At 42.8% G+C, this 21244-nt stretch overlaps 1 protein-coding gene across 3 annotated transcripts in view; it reads left to right on the top strand.

Moving 5' to 3' along the window:
* Positions 1 to 1255: 1255 nt before the first annotated feature.
* The window catches only part of LOC139408416 (Rap guanine nucleotide exchange factor (GEF) 1b), a 71014-nt gene continuing 51025 nt past the window's right edge, over positions 1256 to 21244 (top strand). Inside the window, exon 1 of one of the 3 annotated variants that reach the window (XM_071152264.1) lies at positions 1256 to 1529. In XM_071152264.1, coding sequence (XP_071008365.1) covers positions 1502 to 1529 — 28 coding nt within the window. In that variant the 5' untranslated portion in view covers positions 1256 to 1501. The remainder of the gene's footprint in view (positions 1530 to 21244) is intronic. The other 2 variants (XM_071152265.1, XM_071152266.1) reach the window with 2 other exon arrangements.

Below are 21244 nucleotides of genomic sequence, written 5' to 3'. Positions count from 1 at the left end.
GTACACTAACATCTCTACATAAAAAATCACATTGTGGGTGACACTATCAAACAAATCTTACCTGCAGCGAATGAACAACACTGTGGGTGACAATCAAAATAAATAATGTGAACAATATTGAATGGAATGACTAATCACTCAGTGATATGGAGTAAATAGCAGGAGCTTAGAAATACATAGAAGAAACTGGCAGAGGCATTGGCTGTGCTGTATGTTGAGGCACCCATAGGGAAGCAGTTAACTAGCAGACAATCATTCTGTCAATGAGCAGAGCGCTATCCTGTCCTGACAGGATAGTCTCTGCTCAGGAACTCACTGTTCCGTTTTTCCTCTCTGGGATTTCACCATAGCCCCTGGAAATGCACTCCAAACACAGTGCGCACACACACACACACACACACACACACACACACACACACACACAAAACCTAAAGTCAGAAGGCAGACCTGCTGCCTGTGACTTAGTACACTCCTCTCACATTGCAAATATATCTGCCGCAATTACGATTGGCACCACACATTGATAGGACAATGTACTATAACTCAACAGTGATATACCAGAAATGCAGAAGATTTGGGAGAAAAGCTTGAGTCATGTCCATGTCAACCTCTCAGCTTGAGGTCCAAGATTCCACTCCATTCTTCATCCCTGGCCCCTCAGGAGATCAGCGGGTGGGTAAAGGATGACCCAGATCACTCAACACTGACAGGATGGAACACAGATCCACTCTGCCAGTCATATAAATTATTCAGAACAAGAAGATAAGAGCATCCTCACACTGACTACTTCATAATATGCCAGAGACTGCTTTGTGAGTGCTTTAATTTATGCACTAAACCAGGATTATGTCCTTTAAGTAGGCATATGATTGTGTGTTAGGACCACCAGGGTTGACAGACACTGAGCAACCACATACAGTATATTTTATGATTTATAATATATAATACTTAGACTTACAAAATATCCAGTAGAGGGCACTCTGACAACAGTTATATATACAGCCAAGGTTGACTTTATAAAGATTTCAAATAAACCTAAATACAAATGTGTACGCCTATTGTATTTGGTTGGAGTATTGTTATAAACGGTTTTATTGTATTGGTCAGCTCTAAATAGCCCAAAATGCTTCACAGGTTGTTGCCACAGGGGCACTTTCCATTGAAATCCTTCTTGTTGAAAAAATGACGTAGCTAATTCCATGCGCGAGGAGGTGCAGTTGTGCATCATGCCGAGGACGCGCGGGGTCAAGGCAGCGCTCCTGTGTTGGACTCTCCGCTCAGTGAAAATTGCTTGGAGACCGACAGAAACAGTTTCACACATCGATGTGTGTGCCACAAATCTGGTCTCGTACCTCCAACGAATTCATCTTACTGACACATGTGAGCCAAGAATACAGGAATAATCGAGGGAGACGCGTTGGTTTCTGGCTAGTTAAGTTTTTTTTTAAAATTTTTATATATATATTTTTTTACAGCGAGTGAAATCACTGCTGGTTACGAAATGTCGGGGAAAATAGAGAGTAAGCAAGGTAAGCAGCCCAGCCGACTGGCCTCATCACACCCCTGCACAAAGTCAGGTACTGGGATATCACACATTGGGGATGGGTAGGCCCGGTTTGAGAGTCTCGTTCAGGGGTCTTCAAATTTTGTCCGGCACACATAGGACAAGCTTTTTGCTAGCCGTGCTTGTGTGTAGGAGATTGGTCTTCTGTGTTATCCAGTCGAACAAACGGGTGTTCCATGCTAAAGATGTGAGTCGGGATAGCGGCATAGAAAAGCTAGCTAGTTAGCCAACATTCCAGCTAGCCCGTGCGAGCTCTTTACCTTACGTATCTTAAGCAGCAATCTTATATTTGGCTAAGTAGTCGAAGTAATGACTGTAAACATTAGTTATCAGCTTCATCAATTTACCCTTTCTCCTTTTCAGATGTTTCATACCTAAGGTTAGCTTAGCCCGTTGAAGAAAACGGTAGTTATCCGCTGCCTGGATGGATGATAAAAACAGTGGGACCACACAGCTGGCAAGCGTGTCTCGTGTGGTAGCCAATTACCTTGCAAGCTGGCTCCGTAACTTTAGCGCACTCAATTTATTAACCCACCAGCTGTAACTGGGGTTTCAATCAAATCGGAGTAATATCACACACTCCATGTGTTGTCAAATTGACTTTCCATTGTGAACGTGGCATATCTGCTTTTCGAGCAGTCTGGCACACTATTGACGGTATATCCACATTGGGATGAAAACGTTAACACTGTGCAATATAAAGCATATCAATACACACGGTGTTCAGTGCAATGGGATGTAAACAGAGGTGGGTCTGACACCGCTTTTGAAACTATTTCCCTACTAGTATTCCACCCCTCCAGCTGTCTCCCCGGGTTTCGCCTCTCAACCTTGGGCGGTGATGCCTGCAGCTCACTGGGCGGGGGTGTGAGTGTTGTCCATGGAGAGAGAGTACTCCAAACAGAGGTAAAGTTTCTGATTGTTGGTCAATTAGTTGTTATGGCAGTAGCCATGGATTGGCTGAGCTGCCGTGATGTGCACACACACAGAGAGAGAGATGTGACTTTAAAGGTCGTATTTTGCCCACAAATAAAGTATAGTAATTGTTTTCTGTCCTATGAGTGAATGCCGTAAGTGGGGGGCTGTCTGGCTGGTCTCTTGGGCTTTTGCTACCTGCTCGTGTTTACCGGGTCACCTGTTTGAGCGTCACTTTCTGTTCCACGTGTGCCCATCGATCCCAGACACTGTATGCCCCCCCCAGGGAAGAGCAACAGACTATGCTGGAAACCGGGACTAGGCCTGGCATGTGCACCACGGAAACAATGGAGGCAGATGCACACCAGTGGCATAGGGACTGGGTGTGTAGCAGAGCTGGTGTAAACGAAGCATATGTTTTGTTTAAGAGAGAGAGAATTTAAAGGAAGTGTTTATGGTGTGTGGTCCCTAAGGAGACTTCAGATAGCTCAGTCTCATGGTTAAGAGTAGATCATTTAACCAATTCCTTGACAGACAGGGCAGTACTTGAACTGAAGCAGATAGGAAGAGTGTGTGCTTACATATGACACTGGGGTAGTTTGCTGTTTACATTTGAGTTAGGCTAGGTAGGCTGTGTTACTGATCTGCGTGCGTCTGTGCTAGTGTACATTTCTATCTAGCCTATTATTGTTCTGACAGATTCGTTGTCACTGGTGTTTGCACTGATGTCACAGGCCACATCAACACACTCCGTTTTCTCCATGGTCACAGTGTCCTGCTGCTGCTGTCTCAGGGGAGAAACACTATCACCTGTTTGAAAATGTTCTGTGTTTTTGTCTGCTGAAGGCACTAGGGATGGCATCCAGAGGGTGGCTGTCTTAACTGCAACCCAATCTTACACACACACACACCACCCATTCACTAGGACGGCTTCAACAGTAACAAATGCTGTGCCTCTGGTGTCGCCCAAAAGCTAACAACCGCAGGAAGCCAATCTCACATCCTAGTGTTTTCCTCCGACAGTGAGAAAATTAACTGGGTGGAGGAAGAATTAAGTGTGTGTGTGTGTTTGTTGTGTTCTACTTATTTATATTTCTTGTGTGTTTTTGTTGTACTCAACTTTTTTTTTTATGCAGTACTGCATTGTTGGCAAAGAGCGAGCAAGAAATGCATTGCACTGTACTGGTGCACGTGACAATAAAACTTAAAACTTGTCTTAGCACCCTTAGCACTAGGGTAAACTGATGAAGGAAAGGGGTCCTCAATGCTGTTTTGAAGTGCTTTCGAATGAATGGGGATCATTGTGTGTGTGTGTGACAGCCTGTTGATTTTTCCTTTTTGAACCTGTAAATGTTTGTTGCTGTGACAGCTGTTCTCAAGGCTATATTTTTTGTTAGTCAAATTTAAACAACTTCTACCCCTGGGGTGGAGGGGAACAGTGAAATAGGCCAGCAAGGGAACATCCTTCACCGTATAAAGAGACTTGTAGTTTGGGTCCAGTTTGTCACAGACTAGGTGGGGGTGGTGAGCAGCATTGGGCTCGACTGTTCGTTTGACTCTATCTAGGAGTAGGTTGTTTCAGGCTATTTCCCCCATAGATTCTTAGGTGCCGATATGATATGTACTGCGATTCTATATGTATCGAAAATGTGAGTTTATTGCGATTTGATGTTCCAGACATATTGCTCATATGTCTGCTACATCATCCACCCCCCCCCCCCCCCCCCCCCCAGGCTTTATAATTAGCTCAGTGACTTCTCCCTGATTGGACAGAGCCAATGGAGCTGCCGGCCTTAGCGGAACATCAGTTCCTTATTTTAGCCACTCTGCCTGCCTTACCCCCAGCTGTGTGTGTGTGTGTGTGTGTGTGTGTGTGTGTGTGTGTGTGTGTGTGTGTGTGTGTGTGTGTGTGTGCGCGCGCACGCACACGCCTTACAGACCAGGCAACAAGTCATCTGGATGAGCAGGTAGCACAGTGACTGCTGACTGCATTAAAAAAATCAATCACAGATATTTTGCCTCTTTGCTGCACTATATAGACAGACACAGACAGTATTCTCCCATCTCTAGTGTTCTACAAACAAACGGGATACAGAGTATCTGTTATTGATATGACCAGAGTCATGTATTTAGAAGCTCTGGTTATGACTATAAGGTGTCTCACAGGGTTCATCTACATTTTGCTGACTACCAGGGTCCTCAGCTATAAGCCCTGGTGCTGCAATGTTGAGGTTTGGTGGAAATGAAGTATTTTTACTCACCCTTGTAATGAGACTTGCATTTACTCTATAGGCCTACATGGGCTGTAATTATGTGTTTAGGAGCGCACAAGTGTGTTGAGAGGGCGGAGACTGGAGGCCGGGTGGGAATGGAGTTACAAACGGATGGAGGAGAGCGATGCAGCGCTGAAGACTACATTGTAGGAAAGCAGTCTTTCTCCAACAGAACATTTTCATGGCCAAAATGTTTTTTAGTAGCTACTGAAGGACACACTCACTGTTGCATTTCTGGCGTCAGTTGTGGAGCCCTATAATAAATGTTTCCTGGAGTCACAACCATCTTCTCTTTATGGAACCACTCTTGTACAGGAACTTTTAGCACTGAAGTGACTTCTCACACGGGTTGTGCAACATCCAGCATCCACCCTTGTACCTGTTCCAGTGACATCCTGGTTTTCCGGGGTGTTCTGTCATCTGATGTAGCAAGGCAAGTGATTTGATCACTGTGTTTACATCATGGACCCGGTCCTTGCGACCCCTGTGGTCTAAATGTCAATCAATATTCAATCAAGCCTTCTCTGGACGTCACTGATACAGACTGTCATGGACTGATGATTGTCCTGACTTGTTTATTGAGAAACACTGCTGAAGGAGACGAGAGTACGTGACTGCGGACATATTTCTCAAGACTTTAACTAGATTATTCCTCAACCTCTTGTGATTGGAGGAAACTTTTGATCCGGCTCATCGTAAAGGCTGTTCTATTTTTGATATTTCAGCCCATGTTATGTGGTCTGAGTCAAGCAGAGTCATGGGACGCAAGTTCAGTGACTGATTATTATGACTGACAGTCATAGACAGAAGATTGGCCAATTCACATTCTAAATGAACTGTGGAGTTCATCACACAGCGGTGGCTTCACTGTAAACAACAGTTGTGAAATTATTTTTACTCTGTAAATTGGTTGGTGATCATCATCTAGCCTAGGTTGCCTACATTCCATTGAGGTGACTGCAAACAGTGGTTGGACAGAACAAGCTTACAGTTGAATCAAACTGGACGACCTGGACCAAGTGTCTGATCAGAGGACTTCAGATCTCCTGGATGGGAAACTTAAGCTGGAAGAGCCAAGGCTCTTCTGAAGATACAGAGTCCTCTTTACAGGGAGAACTAGATGAGGAACAGCCAGGTAAACCAACACACATGGTCGCATCAACAGGGATTGCTGTCATTTGACGACTACAGTGACGTGTATGGTTAAATGATGTTTCAAGAGTTTGGCGCTACTGAACACAAGACAAACTCAATGCACATTGATCTGGTACTGTATATAGCTTGATTCTTGTGTATTTTATTTATTGTTTGACTATTTTTAGATACTTTTTTTTAGAACTGCATTTTTGGGAAGGGCTCTTAAGCAAGCCTTTCTTGGTAAATTCTACTAAAAATTGAAGTTACCTTGAGCAAGGCACTTAATCCTAATTGCTCCTGTAAATTGCTTTGGAAAAATGTCTGCTAAATGACTTAAATATAAAGCCAAATGAAAAATACTTCACCATTGCACCTCAGCAGGCCTATTTGTTCTTGTGCTAAATGTATCCATGCTTGCATTTTCCTTTTTGGGGATGGATGGACAAACCTGGCTCTTGTGTTCTTTTCTTCTCAAAGACCAGCCTGTCAAAGCCATCCTGTTTTAGAGCTTTTATGTAAAGAAAAATAGAAGTGCTGGCAGAAATGAAGCGCTGGGGACATTCCTCCCTAGGTTTTTTGTGTAGTGTGGCTTTTGTGAAGGTGCTCATTTGCTGTGCTGAAGTCTAGGGTGGATCCAGCCAGCCAGAGGAGGCCACTAGCCACAGCTCTCTACAGCCTGCCCAGACTAGACTGCATGTGCCTAGGCTCTCAACACTGAGTTGTCTCACTGTTTCATCCATCTGTACATCCACCAACTTCAGAAAATGTTTTTTGGTTTAAATTTTGGTTAGGCTATTCCAAAAAATATAAACTGAAAACCATTGATTTCGCTTGTTCTTGGTCAGTTTTGTTTGGGGAGTCTCAAACTACTAGTCGGTGGCCTTGTCAATCTGTGCTATGTGAAAGGTAGCAGCAACATTTACAATATTTAGCGTTAGCCATATTAGCCCTATTTATTTAGCTTCGTAATCACTGTCTCTTCGGCTCAGCCAGTTAGCAGTGTGTGAACCTAGAGACCCAGGTGTGCTGCTAGGCTTGCATGGAGAGAAGAGGCTCCATGATTGAGGTGGTTGAGTCCATGGTGTAATTACATAGCACAGAGTGGCGCAATGACATGTTTTGAAAACACGGCGTGCGCCATCAAGCCTAATGAACTTTGCTGCTGCGTTTAACCTGACAGGTGGTAAAGAGTGTCTGAGGACCCCAGTTTGTTTGTGTGTGTGTGTGTGTGTGTGTGTGTGTGTGTGTGTGTGTGTGTGTGTGTGCCCATCGTGGCCTGTGCAATCACCTCAGCTGTGGTGATGAGGCTAATTGGGGCTCAGCAGTGTGTGAGTAGTAGTCTGTGTCAGACAGACTGGTGGGAGATCTGAAAACCCGCTAGCTAGTACAGTAGTTAGACAGTCACTATAAGCCTCACTGCAACCAAAGCTGACCCACGCAGCAGTACCGGTGGGTCCCTGCCTGCAAATATCTTGGCTGCAAGTGCTGATATAGGTGCATAACCACTAATTCACTTTGTGCTTTTTGCTCAGGAAATGTTACCATCTCTATCACTTTTGACCTTCACCTCTCTGTCTTTGGATAATCAGTCATTTACTTGGTTTGGGTCCACATTGAGTGCGCACATACTCTGACTATGAGTTGCACCCCCCTTTGCCCTTAGAACAGCCTCAATTCGCCGGGGCCTTGGAATCTACAACGTAGGGCTGGGCGATATGGTAGATAAATTATTACGATATCTATATATTTTTTTCATTCGATAACGATAATCATCACAATATTAATCAAATAATGTTTAAAAGTTGCATATCTGCTTCAAATTCAATAATGCCTGAACAAACTGGTTAGAGCGTTGGGCCAGAATGTGTCATTCTACCCCTGAACAAGGCAGTTAACCCACTGTTCCCCGATAGGCCGTCATTGTAAATAAGAAGTTGTTCTTAATTGACTTGCTAATTAACTAGTTAAATAAAGGTTACATTTTTTTTTTAATGATGTGAGTTACACATCAAATTATACTTGAAGGAAAATTGTTCCATGTTTGCAGCCAGGGAGCATGTACCTGGGGTCAATGAAATTGATAACCCTCTTGAAACCTTCCTTTTTGACTGTGCTAATTGGTAGCATGTCCTTAGCAATGCATATTAGCATTTGTGACGTCTTTTTGATGTTTGCTTGTATGGCATAAGCGATGTCAGTGTTGACTGCTTTGGAAAAACATCCCTAGATTGGCTGGAGCTTGAGGGGCGTTTATCAATTCCGTGGCGCAATCTCAAACTTCCTGCATGTTCCAAAGAGTGATTTTGCTTCAGATTTTGAAAAAGGTCTGTCGTATTACCAGACTTCTTAGCCACCTGTCGATGGCACAATTTGCATCGAACATTGCTCTGCTCTTTGTCGGACTTCAAGAAGCCAAACCACTTCCAAATGACTGAAACAGTTTAACCCTTTTTATCAATAATTTATTAGTTGGAAGCGGCTCCTTCTCCATGGCTATCACTGCCACTTTTCGCCTACATCACTCATTTTTCGTGGTTAACAGTGGCTACTCCATCACTCGAGGTTTTAAATGGTTTTTAGTGCATATTGTCACTTCTCCGCACGTTCCTGCTGCGTCAGAGGTGAAATGGACTGCTGTACCTAATTATTCTATGTTGACATTATCGAAAATGAATCTATACGTTTTTATATCGTTATTGAGGGATGTAATTACCTAATTATTGATATTGATTTAGCCCTACTACAACGTTAAGTGTTCCACAGCGATGCTGGCCGATGTTGACTACAATGCTTACCTCGGTTGTGCGAGATGTCCTTTGGGTGGTGGACCACTCCTGATACACACGGGAAACTGTTGAGCAGGAAAAACCCTGCAGCGTTGCAGTTCTTGACACAAACCGGTGTGCCTGGCACCTACTACCACACCCCGTTTAGAGGCACTTTAATATTTTGTCTTGCCCATTCATCTTCCAAATGGCACACATACACTCCATGTCTTACTCCATGTCTCAATGCTTTAAAATCCTTATTTTAACCTGTCTCCCCTTCATCTAATGATTTGATTGGACTTTTTTTTTGTCATTTTACAGATGCTATTATCCGGAGCAATTAGGGTTAAGTGCCTTGCTCAACGGCACATCGACAGATTTTTCACCTAGTCGACTCAGCGATTCGAGCTAGGAACCTTTTGATTACTTGCCCAACGCTCTTAACGACTAGGCTACCTGCTGCCCTGTATTGATTTAACAAGTGACATCAATAAGGGTTCAAAGCTTTCACCTGGATTCACCTGGTCAGTCTGTCATGGAAAGAGCAGGTGTTCTTAACGTTTTGTACACTCAATGTACGTGCACATACACACACACCCACTTTATTGTCCTGTAGCAGACCTGGCACCAGGATAGAGTGACTTAAAGCTCTGCATGCCTCCCATTCGGAACAGTTCATGCGTATATTATGACGATATTTTGTGACGTTTTTGTTCATTTTGGTCCTTGGCAAGAGTTTTTTTTTTTTCTCTCTTTTTTTTCTCTGCTGTTCATGAACACCAGGTTTTTTTCTGTGCTGTTCATGAACACCAGGTTTTTTTCTCTGCTGTTCATGAACACCAGGTTTTTTTCTCTGCTGTTCATGAACACCGGGTTTTTTCTCTGCTGTTCATGAACACCGGGTTTTTTCTCTGCTGTTCATGAACACCGGGTTTTTTCTCTGCTGTTCATGAACACCGGGTTTTTTCTCTGCTGTTCATGAACACCAGGTATTTTCTCGAGGCAACGTGAAGTTCGGTAGCCAAAGTCTACGCCCCTATGTCAGTCATTGGTCAACAGTAGTGATTATTCAATGAAGTGTTTGTTGACATTCAATGATGGACGACTCGTTTTATGCAAATTTTTTCACTTAAGAAATACTGCACCAAATACTGCACCAAATACTATCTTAGTTAGATGTAAAATGAGTTGTCTTAGATCTTTTCTCATTTTTCAAGCAAGGTCTTTTTTAAATTTTTAAATGTACCTTTATTTAACCAGGCAAGTCAGTTAAGAACAAATTCTTATTTTCAATGATGGCCTGTTCAGGGGCAGAACGACAGATTTGTACCTTGTCAGCTCGGGGGTTTGAACTTGAAACCTTCCGGTTACTAGTCCAACGCTCTAACCACTAGGCTACCCTGCCACCCAACTTTAAGGGAGTATGTGAGCACACGCGTTCGTCTAGGCGCCAGCCGAACTGAAGCATGCGGAGGTAAGGGGGCAATTGAATTTAGGGAGGGAGTAAAACTATTGTTGAGGTTCTTGCATTGGAATTATTGAATTTTGATTAAATCATGCAATACCACAGTAAACAAGATTAAAATGTTGAGACTCTGTCACGGCCGTTGAAAGAAGTGGACCAAAGTGCAGCGTTGTGAGCGTACATTTTCCTTTTATTTAAAATGTCACCAACAACACAACAAACGAAGAAACAACCGTGAAGCTTACAGAGCTACAGTGTCCTTAACAAAAGTCAACTACCCACACTGAAGGACAGCTGTGAAAGGGCTACCTAAGTATGATTCCCAATCAGAGACAACGATCGACAGCTGTCCCTGATTGAGAACCATACCCGGCCAAAGGCTCTCTCAGGTCAGGGCGTGACAGACTCCGGGGTCATTGGTTACTGAATAGCAGTTTGGCTTAGAATACCGACACAACTGTGAATGCGAACAAATTAATGTGAACAGAACAAAACAAAGCTACCAAATAGTAGGCCTAGTCAACAAAATATCAGCTCGATAAAGGCACACAATCTATATTTAGGCTAGTTACATTAACAGTAAACAAACACAGTAAACATAAGGTGAATGGAGATCCAAATAACCAAAACAGTCTACAGCCTACTACTGTAAGATGTAGCCTACAGCCTACTACTGTGAGATGTAGCCTACAGCCTACTACAGTGAGATGCAGTCATGCACAGCTGTCTTGCCAAATAAATAGACCTATAGGCCCACTTCAGGAAAATCATGCCGCTCATGAGTTCAGCAACACGTTGTGATATGGCACAATACACTTCTGTGAATCAAATTCACCCCACGTAATCAATGAAGCAATGTCAGCCTATCATAAACACGTTTCCAATAAGGATAGTTCCATTACCTACCACAAAAACCAATTGGCTACCAAGAATAATTGGCTACCATAATAGATCTATTTCTATGATGAAACATACCGAAACATACCGATAAGTACAAAAGATACATCATTTGGGTTCTTACAAGCAGAATTCAAAAGAATTCCAATGCATCACGCTTTACCACCAGCAACAAAAGCTCATGCTTTTGACCAACAATTGACAGGTTGGTGTGAAATATCAGCACCGTGGACAGCGCCCTACACACTAAAGCAAGATTTTTATCAAAACCAACCAGCTAGATTGTTTTTTTTAACGTTTACGTGTCCTTAAAAACAGCCTATAACTAATTACTATTCCTTGTTTTGATCAGTAGCAAATGCAAAACCTCAGCCTATTGTTTCATTGTTTTTTACTTTCCTAAAACAATAATTGTCCACCTCACTGTTCAGCTGTCAGAGATTTGAGGATTAAATGCATCAGGGCATTGCATACATAGGCCTATTGGCTTAGGTGTACACTATATTAATATTTAAAATGTATATACACTGTTCAAAAAAAAAAGGGAACACTAAAATAACACATCCTAGATCTGAATGAATGAAATATTCGTATTAAATACTTTTTTCTTTACATAGTTGAATGTGCTGACAACAAAATCACACAAAAATTATCAATGGAAATCAAATGTATCAACCCATGGAGGTCTGGATTTGGAGTCACACTTAAAATTAAAGTGGAAAACCACACTACAGGCTGATCCAACTTTGATGTAATGTCCTTAAAACAAGTCAAAATGAGGCTCAGTAGTGTGTGTGGCCTCCACATGCCTGTATGACCTCCCTACAACGCCTGGGCATGCTCCTGATGAGGTGGCGGATGGTCTCCTGAGGGATCTCCTCCCAGACCTGGACTAAAGCATCCGCCAACTCCTGGACAGTCTGTGGTGCAATGTGGCGTTGGTGGATGGAGCGAGACATGATGTCCCAGATGTGCTCAATTGGATTCAGGTGTGGGGAACGAGCGGGCCAGTCCATAGCATCAATGCCTTCCTCTTGCAGGAACTGCTGACACACTCCAGCCACATGAGGTCTAGCATTGTCTTGCATTAGGAGGAACCCAGGGCCAACAGCACCAGCATATCGTCTCACAAGGGGTCTGAGGATCTCATCTCGGTACCTAATGGCAGTCAGGCTACCTCTGGCGAGCACATGGAGGGCTGTGCGGCCCCCCAAAGAAATGCCACCCCGCACCATGACTGACCCACCGCAAAACCGGTCATGCTGGAGGATGTTGCAGGCAGCAGAACGTTCTCCATGGCGTCTCCAGACTGTCACGTCTGTCACGTGCTCAGTGTGAACCTGCTTTCATCTGTGAAGAGCACAGGGCACCAGTGGTGAATTTGCCAATCTTGGTGTTTTCTGGCAAATGCCAAACGTCCTGCACAGTGTTGGGCTGTAAGCACAACCCCCACCTGTGGACGTCGGGCCCTCATACCACCCTCATGGAGTCTGTTTCTGTTTCTGACCGTTTGAGCAGACACATGCACATTTGTGGCCTGCTGGAGGTCATTTTGCACTGCTCTGGCAGTGCTCCTCCTTGCACAAAGGCGGAGGTAGCGGTCCTGCTGCTTGGTTGTTGCCCTCCTTTTGCCTCCTCCATGCCTCCTGATAAACTGGCCTGTCTCCTGATAGCCCCTCAATGCTCTGGACACTACGCTGACAGACACAGCAAACCTTCTTGCCACAGCTCGCATTGATGTGCCATCCTGGATGAGCTGCACTACCTAAGTCACTTGTGTGGGTTGTAGACTCCGTCTCATGCTACCACTAGAGTGAAAGCACCGCATTCAAAAGTGACCAAAACATCAGCCAGGAAGCATAGGAACTGAGAAGTGGTCTGTGTCACCACCTGCAGAACCACTCCTTTATCAGGGGTGTCTTGCTAATTGCCTATAATTTCCACCTGTTGTCTATTCCATTTGCACAACAGCATGTGAAATTTGTCAATCAGTGTTGCTTCCTAAGTGGACAGTTTGATTTCACAGAAGTGTGATTGACTTGGAGTTACATTGTGTTGTTTAAGTGTTCCCTTTATTTTTTTGAGCAGTGTACATTACCAGTCAAAAGTTTGAACACCTACTCATTCAAGGGTTTTTCTTTATTTTTACTATTTTCTACATTGTAGAATAATAGTGAAGACATAACAACTATGAAATAACACATATGGAATCATGTAGTAACCAAGAAATTATTAAACAAATCAAAATATATTTTGTGTTCTTCAAAGTAGCCACACTTTGCCTTGATGACAGCTTTGCACAATCTTGGCATTCTCTCAATCAGCTTCACGTAAAATGCTTAAAGTTTAGGTGACTGAGAGAGTGTGGTGGAACAAGTTGTTGGGCATATCTTGCTAGCTGGATCGAATTCTCTGTTAGTTAGCCAGAGAAATGTTATGCAACACTAGCCAACTTAACTGTTCAAATAATTGAGTTTATGGTGTGAAAATTAGCTGGCTAATAAAGTAAAAAAAAAAAAAGCTAATCTGATGTTAATAACCTAACGTTAGTAACCTAACCAATTCGCTAAGGTAACGTAAACTCACTCACGTTTGTACATCGCCTTGGTCCAATTGACCTTATTTTAGCACCCCAAAAACATAATACTTCCAGATCAACTGTAATGTCAATACCATTGTAAAGCACAATTTCTCATCTTTCCAACAAAATTAATGACATGACCTCCACGCAGCCCGTTTCTGCATAATTCAAGAAGGCAATGAGCTCCGTCGGATCTTTTTAAAAATGGCGGGTGTGGAAGTGAAACTAATGTGTGATAGTGAGAAGGAGAGATTTCGTGTGGGAAAACTGCTTTTTTTCACTCGATCTGTCCAATTTATCAACTTATCGCCTCTAAAATGTAAATAAAACAAGAGTTTATATAATGTGTCATTGCATACCTATTTGAAGGTTTGTGTCGAATTTGAATCAGGTTTTTAGGGCGGTGCTAAAGTGATCTTCAGAAGTAAACATTGTCTTTTGAAATTCATGATCACTTGCAGTGACGATGCAAAAAATGACTAAGTATCCCCCCTTACCCCGTCACTGTCCCTTTCTTGTTTTTAAACTATGAGCGAGGTGCTACACCTGGTGGAGAGAGATTGTAAGACAGAAATAGTTGCCGTAACGTACAGCGCGCGTAAAGCATGACACGTGACGGAGGGTCCGTTTTTTTCAACTTTTCTCCAATACTATAGAGCCATTACCATGTCGATCAACGCTTGAATAGAAATGTAGTTCACACCACAGATTTTGGATTTTGAAGTCAACACAGTCACTACAGTCCCATTAGTTTTCTTTGTAGCCTCGTTTGAATGTCGCGGTTGCGCACATTTGTACGGAATGGGGTGAGTATACGTTAACCTGCCATCCCTCAAGTTATAACGTGTTAGTTGCTTACTGGAACCTGGAAATCTGTGTGAAATGTTAACTAGCTAACAAACTAATGTTTTCTCTCTACAGTATGTGGTTAATTTTCAGAATGAGAGAATTAGGTTAAAATGAGGTGTTGCTTGTTAAACAAGTGGATTCAGGGATTAAGTGGAGCTGGAGCTGGGCCTGGCTTAAACTGGATGCCACTATAGAGGTGAAAGGAACACCACACACTTCCCTCTTTCTCACTTTTTCAATACAGTGGATAAAAAAGGGTATGCCAGGTGTACTCTGCCTGAAAGAGATAAATTATGCCAACACAAGGGTATCATAATCTGCTGGCATATTGTAGAACAGATGTCCACAGGCAGAAAGTGTACAATATAACAATGTGCCGTGTAGCCCAAAGATATTGCTTTTGTTGTGTTGAAATTGACAGTAACACGTGTGAGTGAGGGGGGGATTATTATTAATTATTTTTACTCCGTGAATGCTATTTTTACACACATGTAGCCTTGTTCACTTGATCAATGTCTACTATAGTGGCCACTATAATAGAGCAAAAATAGAATGCCTGTTTGTTTCATTTATGCTTTAAGATGTTTTTTTTCCTCCCAAGTGTAGTAGTGTGTGGGTGGTCACAAGCAATCTATTATGAAGGCTCTCATGGCTAACTGCAATATTAGTGTATTACCAAGACTTGAGTGTCATTTGCAGTAAAGTCTAGGCAACAAATAACATTTTATTTCTTTCTTTAAATTTTCTATTGATATTTATTTTACAATGGGCCTACTTATAACCATTTTACAACTGGCCTACTTATAACCATTTTACAACGGTCTACGTAGAACCATTTTACAACGGTCTACGTAGAACCATTTTACAACGGTCTACGTAGAACCATTTTACAACGGTCTACGTAGAACCATTTTACAACGGTCTACGTAGAACCATTTTCAGCGGTCTACGTAGAACCATTTTACAACGGGCCACGTAGAACCATTTTACAACGGGCCTACTTAGAACCATTTTACAACGGGCCTACTTAGAACCATTTTACAACGGGCCTACTTAGAACCATTTTACAACGGGCCTACTTAGAACCATTTTACAACGGGCCTACTTAGAACCATTTTACAACGGGCCTACTTAGAACCATTTTACAACGGTCTACTTAGAACCATTTTACAACGGGCCTACTTAGAACCATTTTACAACGGTCTACTTAGAACCATTTTACAACGGGCCTACTTAGAACCATTTTACAACGGGCCTACTTAGAACCTATCTTAAACTAAATACGGAGCACACTATTGAAAAGACAGATCAAACTTAATTTAGCTAAGGAAAATGTCTCAAAATAATTCAACAATGCACGTTTAAAGAAATGGTTTGGATTAATAAATATGCCTACAATAATAATGTAATACAATAAAAAAAAATTTTTATTAAAAAACGTTTTAAATTACAAAATTGTCGAAAAAAGTTGTGATATTGTAGTGGACTAAGATGACGCAGCCAAAGCAGGCTATTGAGCAACTCCCTATTGAGGTAGGATGCTCAATAGGGAGGTAGGATGCTCAATAGGGAGGTAGGATGCTCAATAGGGAGGTAGGATGCTCAATAGCCTGCTTTGGCTGCGTCATCTTAGTCCACTACAATATCACAACTTTTCCATACAGACATTCCCCTTGTAGCCCGGCTTCAGACTAACAGACTCCCCTGGTTGCACTGGGGCACGAGATCATAATTTGGTTGCACCACTTTTATTGCATCGAGCAATAGAAAAAATGATTAGTCCTGTAAAGTAAGTCACAGTGCTTTATTAAAAAGCGTAGTAGACTACTGAGAAATGGTGTTAAGTAAATGTTATTTCATTTTTTAAATTTAACCTTTATTTAACTAGGCAACAAATTCTTATTTACGATGACGGCCAAGGAACAGTGGGCAGATCGACAGATTTTTACCTTGCCAGCTTGGGTATTCGACCTAGCAACCTTTTGGTTACTGGCCCAACGCTCTAACCACTAGGCTACCTGCCGCCCCTTGGCAATGCGCATGGTGATATTAGTCTTGTGTGCGGGGGCTCGGCCATGGAAAACCCATTTCATGAAGCTCCCGACGAACAGTTCTTGTGCTGACATTGCTTCCAACGTCAGTGCTACGTGCTTGCGTCATCACTCAGTGGTCCCGTTCTGTGAGCTTGTGTGGCTTACCACTTCACGGCTGAGCCATTATTGCTCCTAGATGTCTCCACTTCACAATAACAGCACTTACAGTTGACCGGGGCAGCTCTAGCAGGGCAGAAATTTGACGAACTGACGGTGCCATGTTGAAAGTCACTGAGCTCTTCAGTAAGGCCATTGTACTGCCAATGGTCAACTACTCTAAAGATAGATCACTAACTCTCAAGATAATACCCACTCATAGTAGCCGTGTATTAATCGAACAGTACATTTCATTTCCTTATTTTTTTTGCAGTTGTAGCCTACCGTCTAATGAGGCCTAAGCACCCGCAATGACCAATGCTCATTTCGCATGCTCTGTATCTCCAAGCCATATTAAATATCTTTGTGAAATAGTTGCTATTGAGCTCATAGAGTTGAAAAATAAAACATTTACCTACAGAAAGCTGAGAACATCCTCTCCATCTGTGACAACAGGATAGCTGTGTTTTTCCAGCAATTGGATAAAAAAGTGGTATACAATCAGAGCACGTCTTTCTCCGGGAGCATTTGAAAGGAGAGAGAAAGTGGATTGCTCGACACAGCAGCAGGCCCCAGTGAAACAGGTACAGGGGCAGGCAGGCAGACACTTTCATTTCCGGAATCATGAGGATAATGTACTTTACTGTTTGACCAAATCATGGTTTTAGCCTCCTAAACAAAATAGGACGTTTTCAGTGAGGTGAATGAATGTGCAACCTGCACCAATGCAACCAATACATTTTTTTACTACCACAGCCGGGTGTCCTATAGGTTGCAAAGTACGACTAAATGTAGGCTTTTCACTATAGGCGTACTCTAACTTTAGTTTTACTTAAATGAAAAAGGCCTCAATCTTTGCGATCAACAGTAACTTAGGCCAAGGCTCCTCTCTCGCTATGCTCACCAGCGTGGCAGGCCTGGACAATTTGGCCGGCTATAATTTTATTCATCAGCTTTTCATAAATGTTATCGTCCAAAAGCAGGTAATCACCGGCTAACGGAAACCCTGCACCCCAGTGGTTTTCCATAGCCCCACTGCACACACAGCGCTCTGTCGATTGTGCTGACTTAGTGGAGATTTAGCAGGAACCTGTCACTTTTTGGGAATCCAAAATGAAAACCGAAGGGGAGCAAGTTTCAAATGACGGGGCTAAGCCCCCTTGTGGATCCGGGTACATCCTGCAGGAGTCGGTGTGTGTAGTGTAATGTGGTGTAGTGTAAAAGACTCTAAACCTCATATTATGTGAAATGTTTCTGTAGCCAGAGAGGAGGGGAGGGGAGCAGACATAGCACTGGCTTAGGCTGACTAGGGGATGGGACAAGGCATGTGGGGAATGTGGAACTTTAGGGCTCCCTGTTTAGGCATGTCGGGGGAGGGGAGGGGTGAAAAGGGGTATTCCTTCCTCCACTAATCCATTTCTGAATATTAGTTGAAATAGTAAGCAGAGAAGGGTGTGTGAGCTCTCTCCCTCCTCTCTTCCTTTCCCAACCCCACGGCAGCCCTGTGACCGCTCACCAATCTCTCAGACACCTGTGTCACACAGTATGACACACAACCACGCACACACACTAGTCATCCCATCAGGCAGCGCGGCGGTTGGTTGCTTTTAGCCCCTCTAGGAAGTGTGTGGGCTTTCTGCTTGAGTACATCGGGCTTAGCCTGACCCACTTCCTTATGTCCTCGTCCTCTCCTGTTGCAACCGGCCGTCTGGAGGCTAGACCACAGCAGGGATTTCTCCTGGCCAGTCCTGCCCACTCAGATCATCTCATATGTGGAAGGATTCCCAGCTGATGCCCACTATCTCTCCCTAGTCCTTATCTCTCTCAGCACTGACAGTGTGAGCTGAATGAACAGAGGAGGATTGTATAGGGAGTGACGGAGAGATTGGCTAGTAGTACTCTCTTCTCTACAATGTGCTTAAGGTCATTTACTCATATCATCATCAGTGCTTGCTCACACTTAAGCAGTGCTGAAGTACTTGGCTGATCTGGGGCTGTATGTGCTTTGAGTGTCTCTATCTGAAGAGCTTTAGAGGCTCTCTCTCTCTCTTCTCTCTCTTTCTGTCTCCCTCTCTTCCTCCCCCACCTCTCTGTCTTTCTCTCTCTCCACCACCAAACAACAGTGGTTCACGCCATACAGAGCTACTACTACCATAGGGCCTAGTGTTTATCTCCCTGGATCAGATGATATATGAATCTCTGCTCTCAGCTACTGTTAGATCTACTGACAGTATTTATATCAATACAGAAAAGGCCCTAAAGTCCATAAACAAGAGGAAAGATGGCTAATAAAGTGGCACCTTTTCAGAATAAGAGACAAGAAGGACAAGGGGTCATCTCATTTTTCACCTCTCATTCATTTTCCTGCCATGTAGCTGACGTATGGACATTTCTATCTGTAGCTGACGTACGGACATTTCTGCCAGTTTGTAGCTGATGTACGGACATTTCTGTCAGTTTGTAGCTGACGTACGGACATTTCTGCCAGTTTGTAGCTGACGTACGGACATTTCTGCCAGTTTGTAGCTGACGTACGGACATTTCTGTCAGTTTGTAGCTGACGTACGGACATTTCTGTCAGTTTGTAGCTGACGTACGGACATTTCTGTCAGTTTGTAGCTGACGTACGGACATTTCTGTCAGTTTGTAGCTGACGTACGGTACGCACATTTCGGTTCGCTTGAATTCCATGTTCTGGTTCACTTTTTTAGGACAATGTAAACTCAAAGCTCTCCAGGTTCGATTGTCATTATTCCTGTACCTCACACTAGACTACTGCAACACCATTTCCCCTGCCATAAACACTCACATTGGTGACACAAAAGAGAAGAAGGGAAAAAAATTGGGTATTGATTAACGATTGTCAAGGACGCACAGACATTTTTAGTTCAGATTATTTGTTTGCAATATATGTGATCTATATACAGTACCAGTCACAAGTTTGGACCCACCTACTTATTCAATGGTTTTTCTTTCTTTTTACATTTTCTACATTGTATATTGCAATAAACCCTTGAATGAGTAGGTGTGTCCACACTTTTGACTGGTACTGTATATGTGATCTATAGGCTAAGAGCTTCATAAACGGCTTATGATTGTGGGGTTTGAATAGTGTGAGAAGGCTATATTTGGTGAGAATCAAAGCATAAGGTTGTATAAACAACCATAGGGTATAAACATATATTCTAGCTCTTAAAGGAGCAGTAGCCTACCTTGGGTGTACAATTTTGATTGATTCTGCAGTTATTCTATTGCTATTTATTCTGTTACCAAACAAATTACAATTTATGTCTCATATTTTAACTGAATGCAATCTATTAGCTTCCAAAATGTAAGTAGGTATATCTAGCTGTCCGATAACACATTCTGATGGAAGGGCTTGTCCTGCACTTTGTTAAAACCCAGCCTGCTTGAGTGAATGTTGGAAAAACATCTTGGTTCCTTTATAAACATAGCAATGTGAATGCAAAGAGGACTTCTGCATGGTGCAGCTTTAAAAACCTGCTAGATGTAAAATATTGTGCGCTGTAGCTGGGAAAATAAATATATGCATCTCTGCATGACAAGATAAAGATGTTTGTTTCCAACATTAGGGCTGTTTTCCTAAACAAGTTAAATCTTGTCCCAGCCCTTCTATTTGTTTATGATGCTTTAGTTAGTCTGCTTTTCTCAGGTGACCTGCTGCAAGCCTCTCTCGCTCTCGCTCTCTCTATGGAATATAAATCGTTGCCAGATAATCTGACCTAGTGTTTTTCCAGTCAGTTGCATATGGATTGGTTGTAGGCCCAGGAGGCTTGATGTTAGTTGCTGGGCTGGTTGAATATGCTGAATAGGCTATACAGGACACACGCAGGTCTTTCATTTGTAACACCAGGCTATTCTCTTTGTGTGTGTGGAGAGATGCATAGATTTCATGTGTTTTGTGTATTTGTTTTCTTCCTCACCTCCGGGCCCTCTTGGTGTAGTAGTATGTTAATACAGCTTGTGCCTTGCACCATTCAACCATATAATCAACACGCCGTTAGTGAGAAATGACACTCCCCAAGGCAGAGAGAGAGAGCGATCGCAACTTTTGTTGTCTCCATACTTAGTTGAACAGAGGAGGCATTGAGGCATGTCTAAGGTCAATGTTTATGTGTGCCCCACACAATGTACACACAAGCCCTTATCCCAGCATTTTCCTTACTGTCAAAGTGCTGCTGTCCTACATTTTACACAGAATAGCTCCTCTGAGTCTGAATAGGTGTTTAAGCATGTTTCTTAAGACTGTCTTGATGATAATATAATAGGCCTGTATTACCCTAAAGCACACGTCTCATGGTTCCACTCTTCCAAGGAAGACCTTTGATTAAATGGGATCATTGGAGTCCTAACGCAGTGTATTGGAATGTAATTAGTGGGCCATGGCTCATTCAGTGTTTCTACAACATGTTGCTTAAGTTACTTATTTTATTAACCTTATAAAGTTCTGTGGCGGTGGTTTCCTGATGTCAAATAATATAATATTCAAGAGCTTTTAATTTCCTGTTTTAGAGTAGGGGTGTGAAAGTTTAGACAATCAAACTTTTTAAAGGAAGTCGGGATCCTTAATGTTAGGAAAAATCCT

This window comes from Oncorhynchus clarkii, chromosome 5 (assembly GCF_045791955.1).
Source record: "Oncorhynchus clarkii lewisi isolate Uvic-CL-2024 chromosome 5, UVic_Ocla_1.0, whole genome shotgun sequence".
NCBI lineage: Eukaryota > Metazoa > Chordata > Actinopteri > Salmoniformes > Salmonidae > Oncorhynchus > Oncorhynchus clarkii.
The sequence above is the reverse complement of the archived record's forward strand: the minus strand, read 5'-3'. Positions and strand labels throughout refer to the sequence as shown.